Source organism: Ornithodoros turicata, chromosome 10, assembly GCF_037126465.1.
Source record: "Ornithodoros turicata isolate Travis chromosome 10, ASM3712646v1, whole genome shotgun sequence".
NCBI classification, from domain to species: Eukaryota; Metazoa; Arthropoda; class Arachnida; order Ixodida; family Argasidae; genus Ornithodoros; species Ornithodoros turicata.
Window position 1 is genome coordinate 14,103,534 of NC_088210.1, and position 14,378 is coordinate 14,117,911.

The 14,378-nt window shown below is 44.5% G+C and overlaps 1 protein-coding gene across 2 annotated transcripts; it reads right to left on the reverse strand.

Moving 5' to 3' along the window:
• Nucleotides 1-1,315: 1,315 nt before the first annotated feature.
• LOC135370495 (SWI/SNF-related matrix-associated actin-dependent regulator of chromatin subfamily B member 1-like) lies at nucleotides 1,316-14,325 on the reverse strand. 2 transcript variants are annotated; one of them, XM_064604256.1, is made up of 9 exons: nucleotides 14,127-14,325; nucleotides 13,914-14,019; nucleotides 8,417-8,546; nucleotides 5,876-6,013; nucleotides 4,317-4,444; nucleotides 4,089-4,255; nucleotides 3,282-3,472; nucleotides 1,589-1,720; nucleotides 1,316-1,503 (listed from the first exon to the last, which is right to left on the reverse strand). In XM_064604256.1, exons 1-9 carry the CDS (start codon nucleotides 14,205-14,207, stop codon nucleotides 1,464-1,466), a joined length of 1,113 nt encoding a protein of 370 aa, XP_064460326.1. In that variant the 5' UTR covers nucleotides 14,208-14,325; the 3' UTR covers nucleotides 1,316-1,463. The 2 variants fall into 2 exon arrangements, with proteins under 2 accessions (XP_064460326.1, XP_064460327.1); XM_064604257.1 differs by lacking the exon at nucleotides 8,417-8,546 and adding an exon at nucleotides 8,251-8,377 and having other exon boundaries at nucleotides 14,127-14,324.
• Between the last annotated feature and the right edge of the window lie 53 nt (nucleotides 14,326-14,378).

The following is a 14,378-nucleotide window of genomic DNA, read 5'->3' on the forward strand; positions in this document are numbered from 1 at the left end:
CGGACGTCCACGATGGCACTCGGCGTCATCGCCGGAGTTTTCTTCTTTGAACGAGCCTGTGATGCCACAGCTGACGCGATATTCGACAACTACAACCAGGGAGTAAGTAGCAGTGACCTCGGGAGGTCGTGTGCTAATATATCGTAAACTGAACATACACCTTACTCTTTTGCATGTGCAGAAGCTGTGGAAGCACATCAAGGACAAGTACTGAGACCAAGATTACGTCGCAAATACGTGCATATGAATTCCTTCATGTCGGATCGCTCACAATTTGCACGAACGATGTTGGGCCTCCTAGGTCGCCGACATTCACTCAGCTGTGTCATTAAAATGTAGTTAGTATTTGTTCATTCGTGTCATTTTTAGTGGTGAAACGGAGGTTTGACGGATCTTGCGCTGCATAACAATTTCGGAGTAGAAAACACATGCTTCCGAGTTCAGATAGAATAGCATACCAGTTTGCATACTTTCACAATGAATCGCAGTCAATGCGAAAGTCGTCAACAGCGGGGCACTAGTATGTTGATGCATCCAACCATATTTGGAAGATGCAGATCGGTAACACGAAAATCTCTTACCACAGCGGTACAGTTACCACAGCGGTACAGAATGGTAAAACCCATTTTGGAACAAGTCCATCTTGGTATTAAGTGCAAATCATTGGGCTGCGCAAAATAGCAATTTAAAACTGAACCAAATAAGAAGCGGTTACTTACGTAGCCAAACTGAACTCGCATGTACAGATACACAGATCTTTGCCTGAAGCCGCACTCACTCCGTTTGATCACCTCTCTTCTGTCATTTTTGCCCTTACGGGTGCAGCTTCGGAAATATTCAAGTATATCACGTTTGGAACACGCATCATTTCAATTCGTCAAGGCGAATATGGTATATTCCATATTCGGTTCAGAATTCAAATCAAATGTGCAATTGTTTGCCTCGGTACTTCAAAAATCTGAACACCATAATTTCATAGCCGTGTTGCGTACATACTTGCTCTCACTGACATTTCTTCCACGTCCTTATGAACTGCAACAATTTGTTCATCTTGCCAACGTGCATGCTCGTTACTTATGTCGTCTGCTTTTGGGATGGGCAAATGAGGGGGGATTTTATACATGATTTTATACAACCAGACTATCTAGGTCCGTTAACAAATTTGAGGCCCTGTACATAGACCGCGATGAAACTGAGGAGGGAGTCATTGCAAATTCACCCCAACGTAACTGCCGTAATTACATGCAACGATGCGCAAGCACGCAAAACACTACAGTTAGCACAATAGAAGGTAAGCAACATTGTAGCCAGCTCGTGAGGAACATTCATGGGTTTTATTTCGTTTACCGATGGACAGAACTGCATGCGTGTACAGGCGGACAATATGACACAACTACGAAATGTTGTACAGTGTGCTGTGAAAGGCCATCTGAAAGCCAATTACGACAAGGTGGCCGCGAGATTCACCATGTAGGCGCAGTATTTGCAAGACGTCGCATTCGCCTGAAAGAAACAAAAAAAAATTTGTTTGCAAAGATGGAATGACAGATAAGTACGTAAGCTCAGACGAGAAAGTCTGTTTTTGTACCTTGTGTTCCTGTCTTGGTCTCTGATCTTCTTCTCCATTTCTGCGTCTGTGAGTGTCTCGAGAAAAGGACACCACTGGTCCGCTTCCGTCTGACTGCGGAATGGCAGCTCGACTGTTGGCAGGGGTGCCTCGCTGTACAAGGAACAACAAGGATTGTGTGGTGTGAAACGCAGGACTGCCTCACCTTAGACAGGCTGCGACACTCTGATGCCAGTGGTTGATTTCACGATGTACGCAATGTAAAAGTAGTAACTTTTGCAAGGACTGAATTTTCGCTAAATATTGGTAGCGATGACAGAAAACTATCAGCACTGGAATTTGCAACAAATAAGATTTAATGGACCATTCTAACTTTTTAAACAAACCTGGCAGCATTTTTATCTGCTGAACTTCAATTCCACGTACACTCGGGCATGTTCAATGTTCCGTTCCTGCACATTGGCATCGGATGTGCTCCGTGGAGCAAAGGTAATGAATACGTGCTGCAAAAACATTCTGTATTGCTTACAGTGAAGTGCTTAGCTTTCAAGTGTAGTTTTTGCAGCAGGGCAGGCACATATGAATAAAGCCTTAAGTTTTTGGGTAATATTTTTTTCTAAATTCAGGGGTAAAAGTCAGGTAAACATGTGCACAAAATTCATGCAAATTCAGGTGAAAAAAACTTCCAGTATGCTAAATTTGGGGAGAAATCGGGTTCAGTTACTCAAACTAACTCTAGTGGCTTGGTACAAACGGTGATGTATCTGCATTTGCTGCCAAACAAGTAAGTTAGTACATTCCTACAGACATCCCAGTGAGGGCAATTTGCCGGGTAAAAATCGGGTTTCACCTTAAAGAGCCAACCTTCAATTCGGGGAAGAAACGGGTAAAACCCTAAAACTTCAGGCTCTTCATATGAATAGTATGGGGTGCGCCCTCAGGTACCGCACACCAGAAGTGTTGCCATCATAAGTCTCGTCCAAATAGTCCACAAGGCGTGAACAACGGCACACCTCGTGAAGTCTGTAGCGATACAGATTTTGCTACGTGCGCTAGTCGCCGTTTGCTACGGGCACTTGGTGGCCACAACTATCAACAGAGAGAGTCTCAAAGCAGACGACACTCTCTGCTTCACATCTTCTGCAAACTGAAAATAGGTAATGTGCCAAAGCCTCCCAACATCGAGCAGCTGCAGTTGTAAGTTTGTGAACTGCTTTTAGTACACTCGTCACAAAGCTTTTTGCTGGCTCTAGCGTAATTGCTCTGCAAGTGCGCGTTAGAATATTCGTCAGTGAAAGTGCACTTAAAGGAGCAAAGCCATCCAAAAGATTTTCTGTTTCTGGCGAATCACGAAAGGATGTAACTTGACGTAACAACTAACACAAAAAAATTATCCGTACGCAGTATTTTTATCGGAATAAAACTCCCCCGAACATCGACACGCGCGTTCCCAGTTCGCGTGGTCTTTCCAGTGCAACGTATCCGTGGCTGAACTTGCCCTTTAACAAGTTCGTTTTCACAGCCTCTAGGGTTTAGCCGAAAGTGACGTCGATGATGCAAGTAAGGGAGGTTAAAAACGGGTTTAACCTTAAAACACGCAAGACTGCGATCATAGCTTACTCAAAGCGTGTTGCAGTTTCAAAGTGATGTCACACACTACTTCCACGGGTCAATTAGGAGAGTCCCAGTTGTACGTTTTCCCCTTCCCACCTACCTAAATGCATACGTTCGTTGATGCCACGAGAGCTGACCACGAATGCTGTACGCTATGGCTGTGACGAACTCTCCACCAAGGCCCAGCTCGGAACACAGTTTCAGTGCAAACTGCTCCGGGCTGTTTTCCTTTTCTGACATATCCCATTCAAACTGGTCCACCAGAGAGATGTTTCCCACATGTATATTCAGCTGGAAAAAAAAAAGAATGCATCTTGTAACTAGGGCCTGATTTTTTCGGGTTATATTTTCCAGCAACATGTTGGGATTGGGGGGGGGTTAACTATTGGGTCATATTTTGCTTCAAATATTTGGGTGTGATCGGGTTGAACTGTTGACTGTGATAACTTGATAATTGACTGTGTGTTAACCGTGAACTGTTGAACTGGCAACTATTGGGTCATATTTTGCTTCAATAGTTTGGGTGTGATCGGGTTGAACTGAACCTGATTCAACCCAATTCTGGTTGAATCAGGTTGTATCGGGTGTGAGTCTTTGGTTTACTCTGCACAACACACGTGACATACCAGTAGACACATAGTATCATTTAGTCTATTCATATACAAGGCAGCAGGGTCTCTGTTTTGACAGTTTGTACGAGCATATTTATGCATTTACAAAGTTATGCATTAGTTGCGATGACTTCAGATCCCCCTGGTCCAGCAGTTTTTGGGGAAAATATCGGGTTAAACCCTCTTTTTGCTGATTTGAAGCGGGGATAAATATCGGGCGTAGTCGGGTATAACCCTAAAAGATCAGGCCCCATTTATAAACTCAGTTTATCATGAAAAAAAGTCAGGTCACATACCTTTATGATGACTCTCTGATCCGTTTGGTCATCTAAGAGGTTATCAGTGGGGAAAGCTTCTATTTGCTGCCGAATTGACTGCGAAATGGCAGGAACGAATGACAGTGGTGGGAGGTCCAAGTCGTCGCAAAGGATTTCTGCAAACTGTTCAGGCGTGATCTGCGCCTCTGCGCGGAGAAGAAACGTAACGTGAGAACGCTGGACGCGTCTATGGCGCGGTCCACCAACCGTTCTTGTTCCACGTAAAAGTGTCCCTGAGCTTGTGCCCCTCAATCTCCATGTCCAGTCGTATCGGGACCAACACTTCTGGCTGAGCCGAGTTCTCGTGCAGCGTGGAAGGGTCCAAGTCGTCGTACCTGGTCCGCAGAAATTCAACGTTAAGGCGGACTCACGCGATCTGGTTAACGTTCACTTCCGGAGAGGGTTGGCTGCGCCGTCCCAAAGTGGTTTTCTTCGCTTTGCCTTTCTCGCGCGTTCTAAGGAAGTAATATAATCGAGGCCAGCGCGCAGAACGTGCTAGCAAATGACAAGGCAGTTATTTTCATTCGCAGGGATCTGGAAAACTGCAGTAAACTCGTCGAATTTATTGACTGCAATCAATTCTCAGACTGCGACTCTAGGGAATGATGTCGTTTTGGCCCAAATATCACAGGCGGGTAGGCCGAGAGAAGCGATTTTGTTGCATCTCCCGTAGACTCCCTTATCTTGAAAATTTCAGGAACTTTAATTCGCCAAAAGTCAGTGGATCTCGTCAGGTCTTCAAGAATGTGTCATTCCCTAGATAAACTCGAGAACACGCCTGCAGTTGTTTCATGTAGAAATTTAGCCAGGTATATGAGAACCCTGCGAACAAAGATTCCCCACAAGCTTTAAGAAGTGAGTCCGCCTTAAATTTCTCTATGTAAAGCCTCAAAACGGAGTGAACAAGATCGAGGGTTCTGTTGTTACTTTTCAAACTAAGCCAAACAGAAAATGGCCAGTGCCCTATTAACTGATTGTTGAGATCACTTTCACATCACAAAAGAGGGGAAAAGGGAGAGAGGTATAAAGAACTGCAGCGCGTACACCCTGTAAATACAGTACACCCTATACACCCAACACAGTCCTATGCACCCTGCAGAACTGCAGGGTGTATAGGAGAGACTGATACAGGCCGCTAGTTTTTGTTCCAGCACGTACCATTCTCATTTAACCTACAAATTTAATAATGATAATGTTGTGCTACGATGCCACTGCATACAGAATGTACTCTTCTGCCAGGATATTTCCTTCGCCCCATGAAAGCACCCACTTCCACACCCTCAACAAAGCACCCAAAGGGTGAATGAATTTCCAGAAGCTTGAAAGCAAAACACAGCCCAGTTCAGATTATGAAGGCTTATAATTCAGCCCAACATTTACCCCAACATGAAGGTTTATAATTAGAGCCTGAAGTTTTAGGGTTTAACCCAATTCTTCCCATAATTTGCACCCCGAATTGAAGGTTTCCTCTTTAGGGTGAAACCAGATCTTTACCCGGCAAATTGCCCTCACTGAGACGTCTGTAGGAATGCACACCAACTTTTTTGACAGCAAATGCAGTCAGGTTACCATTTGTACCAAACTAGTAGAGTTAGTTTGAGTAAATGAGCCCGATTTGTTCCCGAATTTAGCATATTGGAAGTTTTTCCACCCGAATTCACATGAATTTAGAGCATATATTGATTTACCTGATTTTTACACTCCCGAAAAAATTTCCCGAAAACTTCAGGCTCTATTTATAATCACCGGAAGGTTTGAACACTCACAAAAGGGGAAAGGTCCTGATCTTTTTGTGACCAATCCTGTTGCGATTTATTGGGGTGGAGCACGGGACAGCATCCAGATGATGAGAGCTGTTCGGCAGTGTTGGCATCCACGAGGAACCACGCTTCGACTTTATTTCCCTGGGAAAAAAAATAAAAAATTACGGGCTTGGGAAAGCACAGCGTACATGTGTAAACATTTACGCAGTAATGCAAGAAGTACAACTGATAAAAACAAGAAAAACAAATCAAATATTGTAAGAAGACTAGTGCAACCTTGCAAACCTAAGATGCTACACCACCAAACGGAGAGAACGTGAAACACTAAAAAAAACTTCGCAGCGTGAAATCTGTGCATTGAACATGGCAATGGTGTGTTCACCACAATCCATTAATGTCATGCAGATGTTATAAAAGTAAAGCCCATTACCCGTTAGTTATATAACTAGGGCCCGGAAATTTAGGCACCAAAAATTATGGAAGTAAGCGGGCAATTGGGCCCACAAAAACATCAAAATAATAGGCACTAAAATACAAAAATAGGCACGTTAATCTGGTACACTCTTTGGCTTCGTTGGCGCTTCAGAATGCTCCGTCCAGGACAAAAAAAAGGCTATGCTAACGTACAAGCTTTGACTTCCTGTGCACGAATCCTGAGTCGGCCTAGAGCCACGCAATATTACTACTTTTGACTACTATGACTACTACTTTTAGTCCTCCGCCCTCGAAGATCACGAAAGGCCAAATCTTTTGATCGAATATACGTGAACCCATTATTGCGAACCAAGGTACTGAAGGAAACCAAATGCAAAAAACAAAGAATAATAATAACAGTGATGGCCAGTAGTTAACTACATGTAGCTAAACTACTAGTTAAACTACCTGATTGTAGTTAAAAAGTAGTTATCAACTACTTGCAGAAACGTAGTGGCAACTCCTAGTTAAACTACTATTTTAAGTAGTTAATTACAGTAGTTAGGTTACTGAAGGCGCCAACTACTTCCGATTTTGCCGCAAGTTTTACGGCACTATTGTGCTTCCGACTTTTACCTTGAGCTACTTGTTTGATGAGCACGGAAGTGCAGAGAAATTGTGTCCTGCATGTATACTAAATCTTCACTTTTAATGCTTGTCCAGTGAAGCTTCATTTGCTGTGAAATAATTCTGCAAACTTAGTTTATCGCGTAGGCACAGAAAGAATGCCGCCCCAAGCTTTGTATTTGGCTATCGTAGCAATGGCTTGAGCCAAAAGTTATCATTGCTTGTGATTCATATTTAGGTGTCCAAGAACACTACAAGGGATTGGCGTTGATGGACAACGTTAAGCGGTTATAGATGTAGTTAAACTACATTGCAGTAGTTAAAGTAGTTTTAACTACTCCCCTCAAAAGTAGTTGAACTAGTAGTTAAACTACTCAATCGCAAAGTAGTTAGTTGTTATAGTTAAACTACTGTAGAAGTAGTTAGTGGCCATCACTGAATAATAATAATAAATAAAGAACAAAAGGCGCAAACACGCAGATATGGAAAGCAATATGCCGCACTCAGCATGAGACTGAAAGGCACACTCTCACCTCTAAAAAAAGACTGTGAATGCATCTAAAGATGTTCAAAAAGGCTACAACTCAATAGAGTCGAGAAAAAGGCGGGCAAACCCTCAAAATGTCGCATTTAGGCGTATTTAGGCATTTATACGCAAACGCCTAAAATCCTGGGCCCCAGTTATAACGTTAATGCTGTGCCTGACATTTGTGCGGATGCTGCACAGAATGGTTCAATTCATTAATATCACAGTTCATCCAGCATAACTCGCTGCTTTCAATGCAACTAAGACTAATTGAAGTGAGAATTTTCGAGATAGGACAAATAAGAAATATGGATATGCAGTTTCAGTTTAGCACTGACGTAAAGATTACCGGGCACACTTTTGCCCAGAAATGTTTCTAAGAGGTAAATTACAACTTCCGTCATGAGTCCATGGATCTGAAGCCTTATAGCGTAAAAACAGGAAACAGCCGAGAGTGATGTTGGGAAGAGAGGTAATAAAATTCCATGATAATCACCGTAATATTTTACATATTACACCGAGATGTTTTTTTGGGGAAAATATTGCGCAAGTCAATTTTAAGCATCACAACGAATCACGCAATACTCATTCTTACGGCTTTGGTTTGCTTCCTCGCTGTCCCCTTAAATTTGCCGCCGTTCCCTCAATCAAAAATGGCACAACATGCAGGAAAACGTTTACCGAAACACCACATAAACACATCATCCGATTCCCAACCATCCACCGTAAAAAAACAAGGCAGCCTTGCGAAAGATTCCACGGGCACGCTGTCCGGTCCAGCGGGGCGGCGGCGGCGGCAACAATCCCTCACCTCGGCAACGGCGGCTCGGTGCTGACCGAGACAGCGCGGTACTTGTCGTCTTTCCCGTCAAAGATCTCGTCCACCTCCGGGGCCCTCAGCAGACTGATGCTGGTTGCCAGACTGTGCGGTCCCAACCCTGCGACAGGGATACGGAAGAAAGGCTGAGCCGACTCACCTCAGGGGCTGGCAGGGCTCAGAGCTCACGCACACAGCCTTGTATTTTTCGTCTTTGCCCTCTATAACCTCATCCACTTCCGTAACCCTTAGAAGGGAAATGTTTGTGGCCAAACTGTTCAGTCCGACACCTGTGGAGACACATCACAGAGACCAAAGTTGCGGCAGCGCCAAACACCGGAAGAGGGAGCCCAGTCGAAGTTAGTCGGTTAGCGGAGGAGAGCGGAGCGCACACACGGACATGCTGTTCTCTCTCTCTCGTCGCAACACGGCGGCGGCGGGCATTCTTGAGAGCATTCCCGGTTAGTGGGGCGAGACTGCGTCCATTCCTCATGCGGGCAACGAGGGCGCCACCGTTAGGGTAACAAGAGTAGTAGGTCCGCAGCTTTCGGGCGAGATCACCGGAAACGACGGCGGTCAAGCGGAAGGAGGGGTCATGTATCTTGCAAATGAAAACAAAAAAGCATTTCTGACATGCGAGGAGGTATCTGATTCACATGGTGTGTTACTGAAGTGCTGCGGCGTATCTACTTATTACTATATTACGAATCGTGCAAGGTGGAAAGAAAACGCTTTGAGTGCCACCAGGGGGGCGCAGGAGCAGAATATGCTGCAGCCCTACATGACAGATATTATTATTTTTTTCTCTATGTGGCTCTGTGTTGAAGCACAGAAATCAAAGCAGGGAAAAAGAAAATTGTGGCATTTCTGCGAAAGACGAAAATTTCCGAATTTCGGAGGAGGCTAAAGCTGTTAGAGCCGGTAGACAAAACTTTCCTGTTTTTGAGTAATTTTATAAATAATAAAAGTTGCAAAGGGTCCTGAAAACCAAGATGAAAAAATCACTGAAGGGCAGTTTACAGATATACCCTGGCGAAGTGAATATATATCTGTGTCTCAATGGGAACATCACAATTCAAGCGAAGATACCGTGAAGTTCGTGGAGACCTGGAACGCGTCAAAGGGAACGCTGAGCCTCAGCGCATTCCAACACGAATCACCTCCAGAAAGGGCATCTGCTGGCATAACAGAGGCAAGACATTAGACTGCATGCGAGCTTGCCAGCTGTAGGTGCTTGCGATAGAGGCTCTACCAGTGACAATTTGCAAGACAGGCCTTTGCCTGGGAACAAAGCAGGTCCAAATGCTGGTTTCCACGCTTCGTGACGACGGCGATCTTGTGGAAACAACACTCTGTGAGATAACACGCAGTGTCACACTAGAGAAAATGATACAGGTCGTATACCATAGTAAGAGAAATGTAGGATCAGCTGCGGAAGGTCACCCACCATTCCTGCTGCACCGTAAACAAAAGGGCAAGTGCAACACGTTAAGAGGTCGGATCGACAACAACGCGGAGGTGATAGCCAATGAAAGCTGTTAGCCACTGCCAGTTGCACTTCTTCGCAGCATTAAAGAAATTAAAAGCACTAGAACAAGACAAAGAGAAGCGAACACGCACAGACGTGTACCGGGTTTAGGAGAACTCGTCACAAGCCCGGTCGTCACAGGCCAACTGATCATAGGCGAACTCGTCAAGGAGGCCAACTCGTCACAGGGCATCTCGTACGAGGAACTGCCGTCACGCCGGAATAATCGTCACAGTGAACCTGCCACCTGCTCACCGCACCATACTCCCCAATGTGTGAAATACGTAAAAGGCTCTCCTGACCTGACCTTGGTCAGTCTCGACGGGTGCATATTACATGAACTGACCCTGTCCGGTGAGCTTATGTCCGGTGAGCTTATGTCCGGTGAGCTTATGTCCGGTGAGCTTTTGTCCGCGCCCCAGCAACGGAGCCCCACGCTGAGTTTTCGTCCCGCTCTCCGTGCCCTTAGCAAAGACGTTAAATTTTTACGGTCAGCGGTCTTCGGAATCCGGGTTCGCGGAAGTACGGGTCGGGCTCGGGCACTGGACTAATCCCTTTGGTAAAACACGGTGAAACGCATTCCCTTTGGCACGGAGTCAACCTTGCAACTAGTGTTCCGGTGACGAACCGCCCCCCTTGACAAGTGTTCCGGTGACAAAAGGACTTCGTACCAGAGGGCCGGTGTGACCAATTATCCTGTGACGAGTCTTCCGGTGACGAGTGGGATTGTGACGAGTGGACCGGTTCCCACATGTACCTACACGTGTTCTCGTCTCTTTGCCCGGTTTTAGCGCTTTTAATTTCACGACGTCCTACAAACAGGCCAAATTGGACGTTCCGCAGAACGAAACTAAATATATATCTCAAGGAGCAAAAATGGCACACAGAGCTTGTAGAACTGCAGGATGAAGGTCACTCGTACCATACTCACTACCCTTCATGTATTCATCTTTTGACATGCAAAATGCAACATACCATGCCACCATGCAAGTGAAGCTGTCATCAGCAATGCCGTTCTACTGCGGTGGGAGCATGCATGCAGACATCTTAACAAAACTGAGGTTCAAGTAATGATACACTGCCAGTTATACCCATGCCACAAAGGCACAAAAAAAATGACGTTAAGTGCTTATCGTGGCAAGTTTTAACGTCGTCGATGCAGTGCTGCACGGACAGTTTTAACTACGTTTGCCTAAGGTGCCATTTTCTGCTCAATGGGTCTCCTTCGACCATGAAATGCCTACTCTCGTCCCTGTTGTTGGCATAGCGTAACAATTTTGGCTTGCACAGAAACCACCTTTTACTGCACCACATGGCTTCTCGTATTTGAGCTGCAACAATTACTTAATTAGCTTAGTTTTAGCTTTTTGTGAAAGAAACACTCCAGTTGTTAGGAACTTTCACTGACAAAGCCAAAAGACGCACAACAATAGTAAAAGCAAACGACTGTTTTGTGAGTTTGCAAGCTGCGTTGAAAGCAAGCTTGATATTAAAACTAGACCGATCCACACGAAAGTCAACTTAATATAACCACATTTCAAGTTTAAATGAATTTTTTACCTGTAAACTATTTCCTGTTCATTGAGGTCGTATCACACATATTTTACTTTAATCAGTGGCACGCATAATCTTCGTAGCATTTAATGTCATTAAAAAGGCAATGCCAGGCAAAGGCAATTAATGCCATTAAATAACGGCACTCGAGAGCCAAACAACGTTTGATCACGTCATTTTTCGTGCCCATGTGGCAGGGGTAATATGACACGCAAAACAATTATAAAATTGTGCACTGTACAAACACAAATAAGACATTCGTACTGCAGTCGCTGTGTCTTAAGCATCGGAACGACGGGACTTTGAATGTGCAGTGAAATGTGTCGTTCTCAAGCTTACAAAAGTGCTTATGATATCAAGGGCAGGGAAAAACAAAAGGTCGTGACTTTTACATCGATTTGCTGATTCTGCGGGCAGGATGCAAGCTGTTTCGAAATAATGTTCACACAGAGAGGTTTCATTCACAGAGGACTTCTTCTGGACTTTGCAATCGCTGGACTTCTACGGGGCAACCTCCTGTATTTTTTTTTTTTTTTTTGCACCGCGTAACAAACAGAATTGTACGTCCACATAACCCACCTTCAAATAGAACGTTTTTTTTTTCATGAGGGCATATTTTTTTATCACTGATACAAGTATTGTCATTTTTCTTCCAAACAGAACCAAAACACATACAACAGATGCAACATTCGAAGTATGAAATATCTCCATGAGACAGTTTTTGAAACGACTGAGCTGCCCCCAAGGACAATTCGTAGCACATTTTGTTTGGAAAGTGGGGTCGCACACATTGCCCTTGCAGCAGGTGCTTTGTCGTCGTATAAGAGTTCCCTCTAGCACCCCTTTGAATACTACAAGCTTGTGAAGTCAGCCATGGCAATATGACCCAGAGGAGCTTTCTTTGGTTTGAGGAGGTTTCCTTGGTTACAGAAGTTGATTTCTCACGATGCTTCATCAGTGCATCATGCACAATAAACAAAGACTGCCATTTTCGAATAAGCTCGATGATGTGCTAACTGCTTGAGCCAGACACTAAATCTGTGATTTCATCGAGAGGTGCACTGCCCAAATTGGTAGACTGTTAGACATGATGGATGAACATTTTCATAAGAATGAACAGTATTATTTTTTCTTACTTTTCTCGTGATTTTATGTTCGAGACTGAACCTGTCCGAGACTGTCTAAGCTTTCTTCTAAACTTTTTTACACTCGAGCTGAAGAAAGACCAAATTATTGCATTCGAACTGGAACAAACACCAGACAGAAAAACTCATTCGCGCAACTCATGTATTTTCTGTCTTGTTGTAGAATTTTGTCGCCTCACCGTAGGAAAACGTACTGGCTCGACGTTCTGCATACGGCACACGAGAAACTGTAGGAAATGTGCGTGCATTTCTTTGCATAATGTAAAACCCCGAGAGTAGGGAACACGAAGTCTCAAAGATGATGCATAATGTAAAACCCCGAGACTTCGTGTTGTGTCTGTCCCTTCGTGTTCCCTAGTCTCGGGGGTTTCACATTATGCATCATCTTCACCAGCTCGCTTGCTTCCCAGCCATTTTTTCATTGCATTTCTTTGACACAGCGGCACTCATTTCATCTGCACATTAGTGAAAGATGGAGCACTACTATTTGGTGGTGGTGGTGCTGCTTGCCATGGTCGGCCACTACACCCTTAAAAATGGTGGTGGTGGTGGTGGGGAAAGGGCTTGCCGTTGTCGGCCTCACGTATGTGGGCAACGTCCATGACTGACGCCCTGGGGAAATGTGCGTCCTGGGCCGACTTCTAGGCGAACTGTGCCGACATATGTCTTAAAAATGAACTTCACCACATAGCACGCTCCTAGCCAACCATCATCATGAATGACAACGTTCTCGTCCTTGATTTGTTGAAAACAGGAGGCGGAGCATATTTTGTGCCTATTATGTACAGCATAATGAGCAGATAATAGGCTCCGCCTCAGTTTTTAAACAAATCAAGGACGAGAACATTGTCATTCGGGATGATGGTTGGCTAGGAGCGTGCTATGTGGTGAAGTTCATTTTTAAGAGTGTACCATCTATCATTTTTCTAGCAGCAGGTAACACCTATTATTGTTTAAGAAGACCAAACATTTCCTCTTGCGTGCGTAGAGTCTGTCATTTTGTCTATATTTTTGTGATATAATTAGACTGTATGAAATAACAATCAACGAAAGAGAAAACTAAAAAAGCATAATTCCTCACGGTTTGTTTCTCAAGCTAGCTCGTATATACACGACTGTCCCTATTTGTTGTCGTAAAAGTTATACTGAAATGGGCTGCCGAAAACAAGGAGGAAATCTTTGGAAGCAAAAGCAACAGCAGATGCACATAACCTTCTCGCTTCTGCTTAGAAAGCTATTTGAAGGAGCTGAGCGAGCACTGAATGGCGGTTTGCAAGCGGCATTGCACATTGATAAATCTAAGAAAGTAGAACGTACTGCCGTTCAGGAAAGGAGCGCTTGTATTGCTGACACTGAAGCAGAAAATACCGCATAGGATGTGGAGACACCACGCAAGTTTTGCCTTCGGACACTGCCTTCGAAGAACTTACCAAGCGATGCTATCTTCTTGCGTTCATCCACCGTAACAAGCCGGCGCCAAAGAGAGGGGTACTTCTTGTACAGTGATCCGCGGAACATCCGCAGGTAGTTTCCGACCTGATTTTAATCATCGTACAGGTTATCACTTGCGAGAAGAGCAAACGGCACAGAGCTTAGAAAACAGTCGTGACACAAGAGTCAACCATCCCAAATATCATTCATACCTCGGAGCCGATGTAGTAAAATTCCCCATCTTCTTCAAGCTGAAAAGCCGTAGGCTTTTCTCCAAATGTTCTCATAGTCATCTTGGCTCGATGATGTGAACTCACTTAAAATACGCGAAATAAATATCAATGCAACAACAAACACATCACGCCAAACACTAGCTTCGTGCACGCACCGCTTTGCCTGACGAAATCGGCGCTAGTAACCATGAGAAATTCTTATCGCGGCTTTTACTACAGTGACTGTGATAC